Raw genomic sequence first — 17,808 nt, 5'->3', positions numbered from 1 at the left:
TTCAGAATTGCTAGATCTGTTTTAGTATAGCTGAAAGGGCCCCATGAAGTAATCAGTAATAATGTCCCCAACGCTGTCACCACTGATTAGACAACATAAGGGGTCATGCACACGGCCGTTGCATGGGCGTATTGTGACCCCAGCAAACAGCAGGTCCGCAATACACGGGCACCGGCCGTGTGCACTGCGCATCATGGATGCTGACCCATTCACTTGAAAGGGTCAGCAATCCGGGAGATGCAGTGCAGAATGGAGGCACGGATCAGTAGCCCACGGAAGCACTGCGGAGTGCTTCCGTGGGTCTTCTGTCTGTGCCTTCGCACCGCAAAAAAGTAATGCATGCACTACTTTTTTGCAGCGCGGACCCCTTTTAAGTGTATTGGTTCGTGATCCGCATGCGGCAGCCCCGCGGTCAGTGCCTGTGCCGCCACACGGTCATGTGCACGAGCCCTAAGATTGTCAACACACATGCCTTGGTGACAGGAAAATAGTGACACCTGCTGCAAATCCACAAATTTCCAGAAGGAATAAAGTTTAGTATTTAATTCTAGATATAAGTTGCAGACCCCACAGTGAAACCTCACAAAGCACAGTACAATATAAGTGAACAGGGTTTTAAGAAAAATCCCCTACAGATTTTCACAGCATGCCCCATCTGTTCCAGAAATATGATGGATTATCACCCCACATAGTTTTCACTGAAATATAAAAGCTCTACCTCAAGGGTCTTCACACAGATGAATTTTGTCTGAATAACCACTAGCATTTTCTTGTAGTTTTTCCCCTATAGAGATGTGAAAAACACCAAGAGCATGCCGAGTTTTTGAGAAGACAAAAAAAGTGTCCTGAGTTTCATATTTCCCATAGACCTTCAGCTACATCTGGCATATTGAACTCAAAATCACAGAAAACCACCAGCAAAAATGTTTATGCAGAAGCAGCCTAAGGCTAGTGATACTTTTTCTGGCATTTTAGGGGTGTGCGGTTCTTGGGAGCTGGCTTTTGCTGAAGCATTTAGGCAAAAACACCAGCCTCAAATGCTGCATGGAAGGCTGTGGGAAATTAACCCTGGATAAAAGTCTTTTTTAGTAGCATTTTTCAACCTTGAGGTGCATTTTTGGGTCAATGCAGTTTCTTTTGAAATCACAGTATGCGCTAGCATTTTTTTCTGCTGATTTTGCCACATTGACCTCTTTATAGATAAAAATACAAATAAATTGTGCAGCTAAAAAAATAAATAAACATTTTGTAATGAACACCAGAATTAAGCCTCATTCACACACCTATTTTAAATGTGTGTATTCACACATCAGTTTACAACAGTCCATGGGTCTGGTTTTTTTTAGCATGGATGTATGCTCTATTTTGTCCATGTTCATGGATCCATCACACCCATTATAGACCATATACCATCCATGTTTCATGGAACATTAGGGAGAGACACTTTAAAGGGTTAATTACTCTTACGGGCAATTGGTTTTTCCAATAGCCTCCACAACGGCACTTACAGGAGGGTGTCCCCGCGCCCAGGACAGGAAACAACGCAGGAGCACATGATTTAAAAGGCCTCCTCCCCTTACCTATTCAGTCAATAAGAGAGGACACGGAAGTGATGCAAGAATAAATAAATGTATTAAACATCAAATTACATCATTTGACAAAAAACGGAAATAGAAAAAAAGGGAGGGAAAAACCCAGTGCTGTTGTGGAGGCTATTGGAAAAACCAATTACCGGTCAGAGTAATTAACCCTTTTCCCCGGCGCCTCCACAACGGCACTTACAGGAAGATTAACAGAGTAATCAACTCTAGGGAGGGACAACAGCAGAAAGGATTCTACGACTAAAAGACAAGTCCTGGTTCTTAAGAATATCTAGTTTGTAATGATTGAAAAAAGTCATAGGGCTTGCCCACGTAGCTGCTCTACAGATCTGGTCTACAGAAACTGAAGCAGACTCTGCCCAGGAGGATGACACAGCCCTAGTTGAGTAAGCTCTTATTCCGGCAGGGGGATGGAGATTCTTCTGGACACAGGCTAAGGAAATAACATTCCTGATCCATCTTGCTATAGATGACTTGCTGGCCACCATTCCCTTGTTAGGACCTTGGTATTGGAGGAAGAGCTGATCCGCTTGTCTGAAACGGTTTGTGGCATCCAGGTAAAATAACACGCTTCTTCTAACATCCAGGTTGTGGAATTTTATATCTCTTTCAGTAGTTGGAAATGGACAAAAGGAAGGTTCACAATAAAACCTGGAGACAACCTTGGGAAAGAAGGACAATGCCTGAGAATTATACGATCATCCAGGACCGTAAGATATGGAGGCTTGCAGGAAAACGCCTGGATTTCTCCAATCCTTCTTGCAGTTGTTATTGCTACTAGAAAAACAGTTTTGTAGGCGAATAGTTTCAAAGGAATCCGATCCACTGGTTTAAATAAAGGTTCCATCAAGGCTGAGAGGACCAAGTTTGGGTCCCAGGGTGGAATGAATAAACGGATAGTAGGCAACCTTCTCGTAGCCCCCTTTAAAAAACGTTAAATAAGGAGTCTGCCAACTTTCTATCTAGAAAAGCACTTAAAACCGATATCTGTACTTTGAATGTAGCGGGCCTAAGACCTTTATCCAATCCTGCCTGTAAGAAACCAAGAATCTGAGGGATGTCTGGATAAAGGCTATTATTTGAGAAGGATGAAAAAGCGTTCCAAGTTCTTAAAAAGATTTTGGATGTAATAGGCTTGTGACTCAACATTAAAGTGACAATGACATCATCCGACAACCCTTTCTTCTTCAAGGCGAGGCGTTCAGTCGCCAGGCCGTCAGGTTGAGCTGGCTTATCTTTGGATGAAATACCAGACCTTGATGGAGAAGATCCGGGATCGAAGGCCAGGTCCAAAATATTCCCGCAGACAGCTGGAGCAGCAGGGGGAACCAAGACCCTCTTGGCCAAAATGGAGCAATGAAAACTACTTGATCCCCATCCTCCTCTACCTTCATCAGAGCTCTTGGAATCAAACTGAAGGGAGGGAACGCATAAAGGAGCATCTTCGGCCATGGCTGGGATAGAGCATCTACCCATAAAGGCTGATCCTGACGGGAGAGGGAGCAAAATCTCCTGGTCTGTCTGTTGACCCTTGTGGCGAATAGATCTAGGTCTGGTATTCCCCATTTTTCGCAGATCACCTGGAATATTTGAATTTAGGGACCATTCTCCTTCCTTCAAAGTTCTGCGGCTGAGGAAGTCGGCTACTATATTGTCTTCTCCCTTGACATGGACTGCAGTTAAAGATATTAGATTTTTTTCTGCCCAAAGAAAAATGTTGCGAGACACTGACCCCAGAGATTGCCTTCCTGTCCCTCCTGCCTGTTTAGATAAGCAACCGCTGTGGTGTTGTCTGATAACACCTTTATGTGTTTTGGAGATGAGGGCGTGTGAAGGTAAGTAATGACCTTGTAGATGGAAGTGAGTTCTTTTAAATTGGAAGAAGCCTATAACATGTCTGCTCCCCATCTACCTTGGACTATCTTTCCCTTGGCATGACCCCCCCATCCTGAACTGCTGGCGCCTGTGGTTATTATAATTGGTCTCCCCTGTCGCCAATGAACCCCCACTGCAAGTTTTCCCCCATTCTCCACCACATCAGGGACTTCTTTACGGCATTGGGAATGTAAATACGCTTTTCTAGAGCTGAATTTTTTCCGTCCCAGGAGGATAAGAGGAAAGCCTGAAGAACCCTTCTATGACTTTGAGCCCATCTGACCGACGGGATTGCAGCTGTCAGAAGGCCTAAGACAGTCATGATATTCCATCGCTGCTGAGGTGGGACGCAGTAAGACAGTCATTTGGAATTTCTTAAATGATCCTGAGGGTTATGGAACAAAAAAGTCAAGTGGAAGACCCAAAAAGATTTCACCAGCACTGAGCCAGAGGATCCAATTGGCTGTCCGTCAAGACACTGGACGATCCTCGACCCAAATTAAGGCCCTTACTGGTGCTGATTGCAGCCCCATAACGATCAGACGGCATCTGAGACTGTAGGGCTTCAAAAACAAAAAAACGTTGTCTCCTTGAACGCCACAGAACTGCTCATTTGGACTTTGCAAGAGAGCACCAAACATGGGACATTCAAAGGTGGAAGAAAGTTTTATTCTCTGATGAGAAAAAATTTAACCTTGATGGTCCTGATGGTTTACAACGTTACTGGCATGACAAGCAGATCCCACCTGAGATGTTTTCTACATGCCACAGTGGAGGGGGCGCCATAATGGTCTGCGGTGCTTTTTCCTTCAGTGGAACAATGGAGCTTCAGGAAGTGCAGGGGCGTCAAACGGCCGCTGGCTATGTCCCGATGTTGCAGAGAGCATTCCTCATGACTGAGGGCCCTCGTCTGTGTGGTAACGACTGGGTTTTTCAACAGGACAATGCTACAGTACACAATGGCCGCAGGACAAGGGACTTCTTCCAGGAGAATAACATCACTCTTTTGGCCCATCCTGCGTGTTCCCCTGATCTAAATCCAATTGAGAACCTTTGGGGATGGATGGCAAGGGAAGTTTACAAAAATGGACAACAGTTCCAGACAGTAGATGGCTTTCGTGCGGCCGTCTTCACCACTTGGAGAAATGTTCCCACTCACCTCATGGAAATGCTTGCATCAAGCATGCCGAAACGAATTTTAGAAGTGATCAACAATAACGGCGGAGCTACTCATTACTGAGTTCATGTTTAGAAGTTGGATTTCTCTTTTGGGGGGGGTTTCGTTTTTTTTGGAGGTGTGGTCCTAAATTTTCAGTTCATTTGTTGTTTTCATTAAATTTAATGCTCAAAAAATGTTTTGTCTCACTCCCATTTCTTCTTGTTGCATGTTGAAGCTCTACTTGGAACCTTGTTAAGATCCAGCCATGCTAAATATGAATTTTTGCCATTTTTCAAGTGGTCTTAAACTTTTGATCAGGACTGTATTTCTGATTCTAAACATGACTGTCTTTGTTTTTGAGACAGTTTTTTTGTTTATTATAAATTGATCTGGAGGAGGAGATAAAAACTTCCAGTCTTAAACCTTCTTTTAGGGTAGTTAATACCCATGGGGAGGCTCCTATTGGTTCCCAGGCTGAGGTGAAGCCTGTTAACCTGCCTCCTACCTGACCTGTGGAGTCATTGGGTGGGACGGGAGGATCTCTCGGGATTAAATAAGAATCCTCTTCCTCTGCCCCTAGAAGGCGTCCACTTCCTTGATCCTTCTTTCTTCTTTTGACCCAGTCTTGTTCTTTTCTGGTTCTGAAAGGATCGCCTTTGATGAAAATAACGGTTTTCCAAAGGGAATCTTTTTTTCTTATCAGAGGCCTTCTCTAGGATATCATCTAACCCTGAGCCAACAATCTATTTCCCTCACAGAGGATTGAGCACAGATGGCTTTTTGAACTCGCGTCACCCAACCATGACCGAAGCCAGATTGCTCTACGAGCCGCATTAGACAGAGCGGCTGACCTGGCGGAAAATTTTACTAAGTCAGCAGACGCGTCGGCTAAAAAATTTTAAGCTTTTTTTTAACATAGACAAGGAGGCTAAGATTTCTTCCCTTGGGGTACCCCCAGCTATGTGGTCCTCTAACTGATTAAGCCAGACAGACAGTGTTCTGGCTGTACAGGTAGAAGCAATACTAGGGCACAGCATAGCCGTATTTGTCTCCCAGGCTTTTTTTTTATTTTTATAAACTATCTGATTTCTTGTCCATTGGATCTTGTAAGAGCACATAAATCACTGAAAAAAGGTGCACCACAATAATATGCGACTGACCATACTGGCTAGACCAGGCATCCTCAAACTGCGCCCCTCCAGCTGTTGTAAAAATACAACTCCCACAATGCCCTGCTGTAGGCTGATACCTGTAGGCTGTTCGGGCATGCTGGGAGTTGTAGTTGTAGTACAGCTGGAGGGCTGCAGTTTGAGGATGCCTGGGCTGGACCCTCACGCTGATGTTAAAAGCTGAGACTTTAGCCAATATATTCCAGTCATATTGGAGCCCTGCGCACCCAGTCAAGGTAACTCAGTGTGGCATGGGTCCTAGCCCTAAACTACCTATGGTGTGTGAACACAGTCTAATAGGTGCTAAGGACCAACTCACAGCCAAGCTCCTATATGCCTCCATAGTAAGATAACTAATACAATGGGATGGAGGAGGAGGCTGCGAGCCCCACCTATAACAAGCCATGTGACCCAGGCTACCAGATGCACCAGAATGTTACCAATGATGAGCATTAGCACATTCAATACATGTAAAGATGATTGCCATTAGCAAGAGGATATTTTCTTTTAAAGGAGTTTGTTACATCTGTTTTCCTTTAAGGATCTCTCCACTCTTTGGATATCAGAGACTATGTTATTATGGATGGGGAAGACCCTTCTCTCAGACCCTGGAACATCTGATCCTGAATGGAGTGGGCTTCCTTTACATCTTCAATATTCATGGTGGCTCCAATGGTCTATAGAAGACCATCTGTTTCTTGCAGGTGAAACAAAGGTCTACCTGAGCCGTCATCTGAGGAGTCTGGATCAGATAATTCCCCCTCATCCAGATACAATTGTACCTCAGATGTATGGCATCTCAGACGTAGATGGACGTGGGGATTGTGGTGCAATTCTTAAATCCACTGCCACATTAACTTTCTCCTTAACCTCCCTGGCGGTATTCCATTGCGTGACTCGGGGTTAATTTTCGCTGCCAGGAGCGGCAACCCTGAGTCACGCTCGGGGTAACATTGCAGAGTCCCTTCACCTTATGCCCGCGATGTCCTCCGCTGAGAGCGCCGGCCGGCATTTGACTTCTTGGTTCCGTTCCCTGTGAGCAACAGCTGCGCATGGGAGCGGAACTGGGTGGGAAATTCAAATAAATAAACATAAAAAGTGACACACACACATAAAAGAGGTTATACATTGTAATCTAAGAGGATTACACTGTATAACCTCAGATCTGACATTTGATGACTGTACAGAGCCCCTTGCCTGCCATTTTACTGTCATTTGTGCCCATAAAATATTTATAACATGGCATCAAAAAAGCGCAACTTTACTACAAAAGCGCTTTTGGACCAGTTGAGTGACAGCGAGTGACACGGAGGTGCTCGCAGAACTGAGCGATAGGGAGTTGTGGGGAGATTTGTCGTCTGACACTGACACTGATCTGGCAAGTGACCTCAGCCATGTGCGCACTTGGTGCCCTATTGACTGCAATACGGACTAGGTAGCGCCCCCCAAGATTCCTGTTCACTGGATCACCTGGGATGAAGGTAGATGTTGAGCGGGACAACCCTCTGGCATACCTGCAATTATTCCTCACTGAGGAGGTAATTGAAAAAATTGTCACAGAGACAAATCGCTACCAAGATCAGCAATCCGCTACGCTGCCACGTTTTCCAGAAGCAGAAAGTGGGAACTGGTGACCAAAGAGGACATGTGGCAGTTTCTGGGACTCATCATTCATCAGGGGGTGATGGGGAAACTGCTCCAGAAATGGTACTGGCCCACCAATAAGTTACTGGCCACTCCATTTTTTGGCACCGTGATGTCAGAATACCGGTTTTCCCTCGTTATGAAGTATTTCCACTTCACAAACAATGAAGTATTTGATGAGGCCACGCATCCTGCACCCAAACAAAAAAAAAAAATCTGGGAGGTATGGCAAATTGTGACCAATTTCCAGCGGACCTACGTGCCAGAAAGACGTCAGCGTAGATGAGTTTGATGGCCTACAAGGGACACCTAAGCTGTATACAGTACATTGCATCCAAAAGAGCGCGGTTTGGCATCAAATCCTACATGCTCTGAGAGTCATCCACTGGGTACATCTGGAATTCAGTCAGTTACACCGGTAAAGGCACGAAGTTCAACCCCAGGTACAGCGGCTATGGGATGGCCACATCATCTGTCCTTACACTGCGGGAGCAATTGCTGAACCAGGGATATTGTGTGACCACGGACAATTTCTACATGTCTCCGGAACTGTATAAGGTTTTGCTACAAAACAAGACTGATGCATATGGTACCGTTAGGCCTAACCGACGTGACATGCCATCTATGTTTGCCAAGAAAAAACTCAAAACTGGAGAAATGGTTGCCTGGCAGAAGGGTAAGATTGTGGCAATGCGATAGCGAGACAAGGACGTGTCTCTCATGAGTACTGTGCACAATACCTCTACTGCCATGGTCCACACAAAAGGTGGGAAAGATGTGCTGAAGCCACAGTCATGATGGACTATAATACTACCATGGGAGGTGTCAGAGACGATCAGGCAATGACATTTTATCAGGCTATGCGCAAACAGCAAAAAAAAAAAAAATATCATAAGATCTTCAGGAACAATGTCTTTGGAATGCATATATCCTGCAAAGAGTGTCCCGATTGTGACATCGGACTTTGTGTAGTCCCATGTTTCAAAATGTATCCCTCAGGAGGTTTATTGAATTCTGTGTTTGACAAATTATTTTTATTACATTATTAAATAAATTATATTAGCATTCATGATTTTGTGTTTGAAACTTTCACATCTGGGATGTCCACTAAAGTCTTGTTTGGTCAGGTTTAACTAGGTAATTACTAAGAATTGCAGGCCTACAATACAGAACACCAAATTTCATGCAAAAAAAAAAATCATACTGCCAGGGAGGTTAATCATAGCTCTCATGGAATCAAGAAAGGCAACTCCTCTTTAACTACTTTTTCGGTGCACTTCTGACAAGGCTTTTTTAGATTTAGCGGAAAAGGACTTCCTGCTTCCTGAATCTCCACTGGCTGATTCAGGTGCCATGGTCTCATTGCCCTAAGATCTAAAAAAAAAAAAGAAAGTATAGGGCCATGAATATTTTAAAGGGCACCACCTTCACCGGGGTGGAATTTCACTGCCTCCAATACTACCCAGGGAGCTGTGCAGACTAACAGAGAGAACGGAAAGAAATAAGTCTCCCAGGGGAGGAGGCTTACTGGGCTGAGGGATCTCCTGGCTTTCTTGCAGCATCAGTAACCACAGGGGCAAGCATGTCTGCATGAGCACAGGCTTACCACATTTGAATGATTCTGCAGTCGTGCTCTTAACATCCCCGGGAGCTGCCGCATTAACGCAAGATTCTCTTGCCCAAGGAGAATCTCACCTGGTGACTGTCATGGGTCGGGATCCTGCACGATTTCCTCTTACCTGGGAATATTGCGAGCATGGAGATGGATGCACGCAGGGCTTACTCCAAGGAACGGGTAAGGCTACTTTTACACTTGCAGAACTGCTTGCCGGATCCGGCAAAACATGCCAACTGATGGCATTTATAAGACTGATCAGGATCCTGATAGTCTTACAAATGCATTGAAATGCTGAATCAGTCTTTCTGGTGTCACCAGGAAAAACAGTCCAGCATTTATTTATTTTTGGTCAGCGCATGCGCAGATCGTAAGGACGGATCCGGTATTTTGAATGCCGGATCCAGCACTACTACATTCCAATGGAAAAATGCTGGATCCAGCTTTCAGGCAAGTGTTCTTTTTGGCCGGAGATAAAACCATAGAATGCTGCAGTTTTATCTCTGTCCTGATCAGTCAAAAAACTGAACTGAAGACATCCTGATGCATGCTAAATGGATTGCTCTCCATTCAGAATGCATGGGGATATACATATACCTGATCAGTTATTTTCCGGTAAAGAGCCCCTAGGACGGAACTCCGTGCCGGAAAAGAAAAATGCAGGTGTGAAAGTACCCTAAGGGAGGCAGCACATGCCCAGGGTACCCATTCCCTGCACCAGCCTTCCCACCTAGTGTGGGGGAAGAAGCAAGGCTGGGCAAAATGAACATACATTCCTGGCACTGCAGGAGAGGCTGCCACGCATCTCAACAGGAAACGACTGGATAGGTAAGGGGATGAGGCCTTTTAAATAATGCACTCCTGCGTTGTTTCCAGTCCTGTGGACTGGGACACCCTCCGATAAGTGCCATTGTGGATAACCGGGGAAAAAAATAATTATTCAGCGGTGCAGTGTCAGTGAAACACAGGCAGCAAAAACCAGACACACGGACCCAACACTGACAACCTTTTCATGGATTAAAGCAGACAGATGTGTGAATGAGGCTTACCAGTTTTGTTTTACAAGCCAAAAACAGAATTTGGCACATCTAGCTGGTGGGGCTTCTTTTTGGACCCATTGTGCACCAAAATTACATCTCTAAATAAGCCAACCAATATCCAGCATATGGTCAAAGAAAAGTGCATCACTGCACCACATCCATCCTCCAGCCTGACCCACTGAAATCTAGTGCAGGTCTAGACGGCCAGTCTACACATATGTCAGCTACAAGATTGGTAAATCTGGGCCACTGTGGCAGCAACATAGCAGAGGTACAACATGGGTTCTAAGAAAAGCTGCTCCACAAGACAGAAGTGTCCCTCTTCAAAGTCACTGTAGTGGGGTTTCATGATTGGACAATCCCTAGAGGGCCCATTATCTGGGAACAGACATGCCTTGTACTTTAACCTGCAGTGTAATCTTCAATAACCATATTACACCTCATTGCTGTGGCATTTTAATCTTAACACAAGACACTTTTCTTTGCAGACAGAACCATTTTAGCGTTATCCATTGTAGTGGGAATACTCTCCGTTTCACTTCTGTTCATCCTGTTTTGGGCTTTGAAGTCACGACCAGAATAATCCTCATGGCCCCTCATTACATCTGAGCGACGCCAGCCCATGACCACCATCGCCGCCCCTTCTATACGTTTCGGTGGGCTCTTGCTTAGTGGTAATCCGACTACACACCATACAGCCACAACTTGGATGTTTTCCTACACAACGGACAAGTTTGTCGCCTAATGGATGTGGCTGGCCTATCAGCCATAGTCATCCAACTCATGCACATGCTTTCTTGGCACTCTGCAGAAATTTGCTGCCCAACTCCTCTGGCAGCATTGTATCCATCGAAGAACAAAGATAATTGTTATGCATTTTTTTTATTAAAGGGCATCTGTTACAGATTTCTAGAGACCTAGCACTGCTGTTAAATCACTGCACCCCACGTACGGTCTACCTGACCAAGGAATCTCATGTGAAGGCTCATACTTGCCACTTACACCAATCTTACAGATCTGGTGTGATACAGATTTTACATCAGTGCAGTGAATCCAAACTTCATACCAAGAAACAAGCCTTTCAATTCAAATATTTTATTTAAAGACATTCAGATTTACAGTAGCCAAGCTTTACTCACTTCAAAGACGAACCTGCAACAGAAAAATCAAGAAAATCAGATCAGGTAGTGCGGACAAGTGGCAGCAGTATACTACTACATAAAGTCTGTCTAATTTAGTGCAGAGGCAATCAGAAATGGTCAGTTTACTTGCAGCTACAAATTCTCCTTTATGCACTGGATAGAAGATAACTTAGGCCTTTGTATAGTGGGACCCCAATAGTGGGACATACCAATCAGGAGAAAGTGGGTCCCATGCCCTGTTGAACTGCGTGGCAGTCCACTATGCTCTGTTGCTCCACTTCCATTATGTCACTGCCAAAGTTAGAACGTTAGTCCGCTGTCTCTAGCAGTCCCATAGATCTGAGAGAAGTGGCAACACTTGCTTGACCACCACTATGAGAAAGTGGGGTGCAGAACCCCCATTAGTGATTGGAGAGTCAGAAGTCAGACTACCCACAGATCAGATACCCCCCATCCTGTAGATAGAATGACTGGGATGCCCATTTATGTGCCATCTGCACCATTCCTTTAATGCTGCAGGTTATACCACATGAACCAGTATCTGTGTCCCTCAGACCCACTGCATGTCAAGTCACAGCGGGGCACAGTTTCTTTCACCAGTTTCAGAGCCCAGTGCTGCCATCATCGGGACAGGTTACACTTATTCCTAAGAGTAGAGGGCTTGTATACCTGATATGGAGACATTCACAAGATCCTCCACGCCAGTCACCTGAAAAGAGAAAATCCCATTAGAAGGAGTTCTAAAACATTTTGTAATATTCAGTTAGGTCACAATTTTCCTGACACTTCTATGGTACATGTAATTTACATAATGAAGGCATTGGTACATTGCAAACTTGTGATTATGTGATAAAGTTATTGCCATTCAGAGGCATTGTCTCAAAGGGGTATTCCATTAGGTAACGAAACAAAACTCCCCGATGATACTCCCATCGCTCCCTGCTTCTGAGGCAGACAGAGGGGCATGAATAGATGTACCAGACCAGCGCCAACTGTAGCAGGCCCCTGCCGAGGTGCTCACATGCCCCTGTCTGATCACTGGACCAGGAAGCCCATGTACGCGAGCAGTGAGGAGTACTGCTTTTTGTATACACCATTTTCAGAATACCCCTACACAGTAACCACGTTATACCAACTGTCCAATACCACTGCCTGTCCCTCAGACCCACTGCATGTCAAGTCACAGCGGGGCACAGTTTCTTTCACCAGTTTCAGAGCCCAGTGCTGCCATCATTGGGACATGTATTAACGGGGTCTGCCAGGAATTATTAACAGTTTGCTTACAGCCCTAAGTGTGAATCACCTAACAAAAGATTCATACTCCAGGAGCCCGACATTCCCCAGCTTCTTTACTACAGGCCGTGCATGGACATTGCCACGTTCATCTGTGACGTGTCCCCAGGCAGCAGTCACTGCTGGGAGTAAACAAGCTCGGGAACAGGACCAGGCAAGTCGGTACATTAGGTGATCCACGCTAGGGGCCAGAAGTAAACCGTTAAAGGGGTTGTCTCACTTCCGCAAATGGCATTTATCATGCAAGCCACTTACTAATGTATTGTGATTCTCCATATTGCTTTCTTAGTTGGCTTGATTCATTTTATCACATTATACACTGCTCATATCAGGGGTTATGGCCACTGCTGCAGCGCAGATACAAGGTGGCCAGGACAGCAGCTGCGCATGTGTACCTATTGGTGATCACACAACCAGAGAGCAGGGGACTTTTTCCTATTGTGTGCATGCACGACCACCGCCACTGATAGATAGCAGGGTGGTCGTAAACCCCTGTGTGAGTAATGTAAAAATGAATCCAGACAGCAAAGGAGACAATATGGACAATCACAATACATTAGTAAGTGGCTTGTTTTAACTTTCTCTACATGATAAATGTAATTTGCTGAAGTGAGACAACCCCTTTAATTCCTGGAAAGGCCCTTTAAGAATAGGATGATTGTATACCTGAAATATAGACTTCGACAAGTATATGTTCATCTTCTGACCCATTCACTAGTCACCTGGGAAGAGAAAATATAATAACTCAAAAAACCTGTATATTTGGCTGCCAATATATTTCATGGATGGACATGCACGAAGTGTCAGAACAACAACTCCCAGCATTCAGCTTGTTTTATAGACGAGTCATTGAGACTGCACAGCAGCTATGAGGTCTTTGTTTTCAGGCAGTTCTGTCCCTCAGGCCCTCTGCATGTCAGGACAGAGGGGCACCGTATCGTCACATTGATTCAGAGCCCAGTGCTAGCATCACAGGGACAGACTGCACCTCCTCCCACTTAGCAAGTTCTGCACCTGAATTAGGGAAGCTGGCACACAGATTCTGACAAGCTGGCACACCAGGCTAAACGGAAACTTACATTGTACATTAAAGGCGCTGCTTTACACCTCCACAGGAGATCCAAGGTCCATTGGCTGCCCTGGCGTAGTCAAAATGGTCCTAGAGCAGACAACATTAGTTACACGAGAACATTTGTAACAGTGGCACTGGAGAAAAGCAGGATTCAACATTTTTTTAGCTTCCAGGAAAATTGGCGTTTGGCAGTAACCCATCTAAGGGTCCATTCACACATCTGTAGTGCATTGTGGATGCACAACACACCCGGCTGGCACCCCTATAGAAATGCTTATTCTTGTCCGCAATTGCAGACAAGAATAGAACTTGTTCTATTTTTTTCAAGAGCCACGGACGAGAAGATCAGGGGGCGCTCAGGAAACGCGGATTCAGAGAGCACATACTGTGCTCTCCACATCCATTCCGTCCCCATAGAGAACGAATGGGTCCGCACCCGTTTTGCAATTTGCGGCACGGATGCGGACCCATTTTTACAGATGTGTGAATGGAGCCTAAGGGTCCATTCACACGCCCATATGCGTTTTGCGCAAAACACAGACACCAGCAATGTGCTTTCTGCATTTTTCGGACCACACATGGCCAGCAGTCTCCTAGAAAATGCCTTTTCTTGTCCGCAATAGGACATGTTTTCTTTTTTTGCGGAACGGAAGTGCAGATCCGCGGATGCTGACAGCATATTCCAGCCCTATTGAAAATGAATTGGTCCGCACCTGTTCCGCAAAATTGCGGAATAGATGCAGACGTGTGAATGGACCCCCAAGAAATAAGCATGCACACCTGGCTGATCCAAGTTTACTCTGCCTTTACATCACTTACAGATTAAGGCCTCATGCACACAACTAGGGATGAGCGAATAAATTCATAAATTTGTACTGTAAAAAAACATTTCCCGAACTCTGGTTCAGTTCCAAGTGGTACCTTGGAACAGAACCCAAGTTCAGGAAATTTGTTTGTTTTTCACAGTACAAATTTATGAAGTTATTGCGAGAAGTCTCACGAGACTTTGTGAAGCAATAACTTCGCTCATCAGAGCCAATACATTCTAATACTGTACAGAGCTCCTGCACCGTACAGTATTAGAACATTTTTTGTGAATTTACTTCAGATGTTTCATCCGAAGTTGATTCGTTCATCCCCACAGACTGTATTTGGATCACAGTCCCATTGATTTCTATGGAGGCCTTCATAGCACTCCCACAGTTAAGCACCCCTCGAGGGGATCGGTATAATGGTAGGCAACATCTGCTCGATCCATGAGAGTTTAGCCACAAACACCACAGGTCAGAAGAATCTTCTCCTTCAAAAGGTGTTTTCTGAGTGTTTAAAGGGGGTTTCCAAGATTTTACATATTTATGACCTATCTTTTGGATAGGTCATCAGTATGATAGGTAGGAGTCCAACTCAGGCCCCCTGCTGATCAGCTGTTTGAGACATAGCCAGTGCTCCTGGGCTTTTCTAAGCTAACCAAGCACAGTGCTGTACCTTGTATAACAGCTGTGCTTGGTATAGCGCACAGCCCCATGAACGTGTCATCACTGGCCTAGGAAAAGCTGGAGAAAGCTTTGGAACTACTACAAGTCAAATAGCTGACTGTAAGGCCTCTTTCACACAGGCGTTACGGATTGGGGCCGGATACGATGTGGGTGCGTGGTGGGGAAATTGTGCGAGTGAGCACACAATTTCAAAAAACTGAATGTGGTACCCAGACCCAAACTTCAATGAAGTAGTGTAGATTTTATTATTTTCCCTTATAACATGGTTATAAGGGAAAATAGCACTCTAATACAGAATGCTTAGTAGAAGGTCAATTGAGGGTTAAAAAAAAAATAAAAATCCTCCTCCATAGCTGACGATCTCTGCTCTTACTTCAGGACCTGTGGTGACGTCACTGAGCTCATCACATGGTCCATCACCGTGTGTCGTCACTACAGGTCCTTTAGCCGGCAGCTCATGATTAAAGAGATCGACAACTACGTGATCAAGAGGAGGAGTGTTAAAGGGAATCTGTCACTAGCAATTTACCCAAAAAATTTTCTCACGAATCCATGTTTAACAGAGTACCTTTTTTCCATCTGTCTTGTTCTTTTGATTGTGAGTCTTGTCATTTCTTCAAAAAATCGATTCTTATGATTTGTAAATGACGCTGTAAGGAGCCCAGAGGGGCGTTATTCTTTCTCCACGGTGCCCAGGAGCGCCCCTCTGAAGTGCCGTGCCCGGCTAAATTTTAAAACTAATAACGCCTCCAAGTTCATCTAAATTGCCTCCCAGAGGCGCGGCTAAGTGCTCAACACCCCCCCTCCTCAGCGCCACGCTCTGCGGCAAACACCCCGATCCTCCTCTCACAGGCATTCCAAATCCCGCACAGGCGCAGTGCCGTCAGTCATCTTATCATAGCGCGGGCAATCGCCGGCACTGCGCCTGCGCGGGATTTGGGATGCCGGCGAGAGGAGGATCGGGGTGTTTGCCGCAGGGCGCGGCGCTGAGGAGGGGGGGCGGGTGTTGAGAAATGACAAGACTCACAATCAAAAGAACAAGACAGATGGGAAAAAAGTACTGTTAAACATGGATTCACGAAAAAAAAAAAAAAAATTGGTAAATTGCTAGTGACAGATTCCCTTTAATTATTTTTTTTTAATCCCTCAAGCCACATTTTACTTACATTATAATCCACATTTTACTAACATTGTTATAAGGGAAAATAATAATGATCGGGTCCCCATCCCGATCGTCACCTAGCAACCGTGGGGAAAAAATAAATAAAATAAAAACGCACTGCATCCGCACTTGCTTGCGATTTTCACACAGCCCCATTCACTTCTATGGGGCCTGCGTTGCGTGAAAAACACACAAAATAGAGCATGCTGCGATTTATCACCGCTCATGTGCACAGCCCCTTAGAAATGAATGGGTCCGGATTCAGTGCGGGTGCAATGTTCACCTCACGCATTGCACCCGCGTGAAAGAGGCCTAAGGGTCCATGTCATCAATATCTGATCAGTGGAGTCTGACTTCCAGGACCCCTACCGATCAGCTGATTGAGGAGAGCCATAGATGACAACCACAGTTTACCCTTGGCCACTGACATCACTTTCACAGCCTAGGCGCAGCTCAATCCTATTCAAGTGAATGGGTTTGCGCTGCCATACCAAGCACATCCTCTATACAATGGCAGTGCTGTTCTTACCAAGCTGCCAGGAGGCAGTGGCCTCCTCAAACCAGCTGATCAGCAGGGGTCCCAGGTGTCAGACCACCACTAATCAGATACAGATGACTCTGAAAACCCCTTGAAATGGAGTGGCAAGCCATCAAACATGCAATTACTCCAGAGTCTATGGGACTTACAGGACAGCACCGAGCTATGTGCATGTACTATAGACTGGTCGGAGTAACAGTGAACCACAACCGCTGATCTATTCAAAGAGGGCACAAGACCCCCATTCTGATCAGCAGGGGACAGATGAGTAATTTATCAAAACCATACCATCCTCATGTCATAAGACAGAGCGCTCCTGACCTGCTGGTCTGGGAGACAGCCTAGCCTGCAGCCACCTACCCATGTAAGGCTGAGCCTAGTGGAAGTGCAGCCGCCACAGGGGACGTGCAGTCACACAAGGACATGGCTTCATACACCTGCACAGGGAAGCTACAAGCGACGTCTCTGCGGTGCAAATTAATTCCTCAGCAGCACAACAGCTAATAAGAAACAGCCTTTACCTGCGCGCTCTGCAGCGCCCCCGCACGCCTCGTCCTCTACATAGCAAGTCTATTAACAAACAGGCTTCACCCGAGCTCCATATTAATACAACACGGAGAGGCCCGCGCCCCCATCACAGCCCGCAGCCTCCACAGCACCTCATCGTTCCCGACCTGATACAAAAAGGAACTCACATGGCTTCTCAGGCTTTTATATATGAAGGCATCAGGCCCCCGCAGGCTGTCCTCATTGCTGCCAGAAGCAAAGGTATGTAACAGTCTTATGAAGGCGTCAGGCCCCCGCAGGCTGTCCTCATTGCTGCCAGAAGCAAAGGTATGTTACAGTCTTATATATGAAGGCGTCAGGCCCCCGCAGGCTGTCCTCATTGCTGCCAGAAGCAAAGGTATGTAACAGTCTTATGAAGGCGTTAGGCCCCCGCAGGCTGTCCTTATTGCTGCCAGTAGCAGCAAAATGGTAAAGGCTAAATACTATACTCCGTAA

The 17,808-nt window shown here is 45.6% G+C and overlaps 1 protein-coding gene, 1 long non-coding RNA gene and 3 other non-coding genes across 8 annotated transcripts in view; 1 reads left to right on the top strand and 4 right to left on the bottom strand.

Annotated features, from left to right (window-relative positions):
* Positions 1-10,846, top strand: part of LOC121002211 (testicular acid phosphatase homolog) — a 114,444-nt gene extending 103,598 nt beyond the window's left edge. For all 4 annotated transcript variants that reach the window (XM_040433578.1, XM_040433572.1, XM_040433585.1 and 1 more), the window contains one exon: positions 10,592-10,846. In XM_040433578.1, the coding sequence (XP_040289512.1) occupies positions 10,592-10,686 (95 nt within the window). In that variant the 3' untranslated portion in view covers positions 10,687-10,846. The remainder of the gene's footprint in view (positions 1-10,591) is intronic.
* A 336-nt stretch (positions 10,847-11,182) lies between these two features.
* LOC121002235 lies at positions 11,183-17,504 on the bottom strand. Its single transcript, XR_005779258.1, has 5 exons — positions 17,328-17,504; positions 13,618-13,697; positions 13,205-13,260; positions 11,915-11,954; positions 11,183-11,255 (listed from the first exon to the last, which is right to left on the bottom strand). It is a non-coding gene; the product is annotated as an uncharacterized LOC121002235 (long non-coding RNA).
* On the bottom strand, positions 11,789-11,878 carry LOC120987512. Its single transcript, XR_005776108.1, has one exon. It is a non-coding gene; the product is annotated as a small nucleolar RNA SNORD88 (small nucleolar RNA).
* Positions 12,398-12,487, bottom strand: LOC120987511. Its single transcript, XR_005776107.1, has one exon. It is a non-coding gene; the product is annotated as a small nucleolar RNA SNORD88 (small nucleolar RNA).
* Positions 13,432-13,519, bottom strand: LOC120987510. Its single transcript, XR_005776106.1, has one exon. It is a non-coding gene; the product is annotated as a small nucleolar RNA SNORD88 (small nucleolar RNA).
* Positions 17,505-17,808: the final 304 nt, after the last annotated feature.

The sequence above is a fragment of the Bufo bufo genome, chromosome 1 (genome assembly GCF_905171765.1).
Source record: "Bufo bufo chromosome 1, aBufBuf1.1, whole genome shotgun sequence".
Lineage (NCBI taxonomy): Eukaryota > Metazoa > Chordata > Amphibia > Anura > Bufonidae > Bufo > Bufo bufo.
The sequence above is the reverse complement of the archived record's forward strand: the minus strand, read 5'-3'. Positions and strand labels throughout refer to the sequence as shown.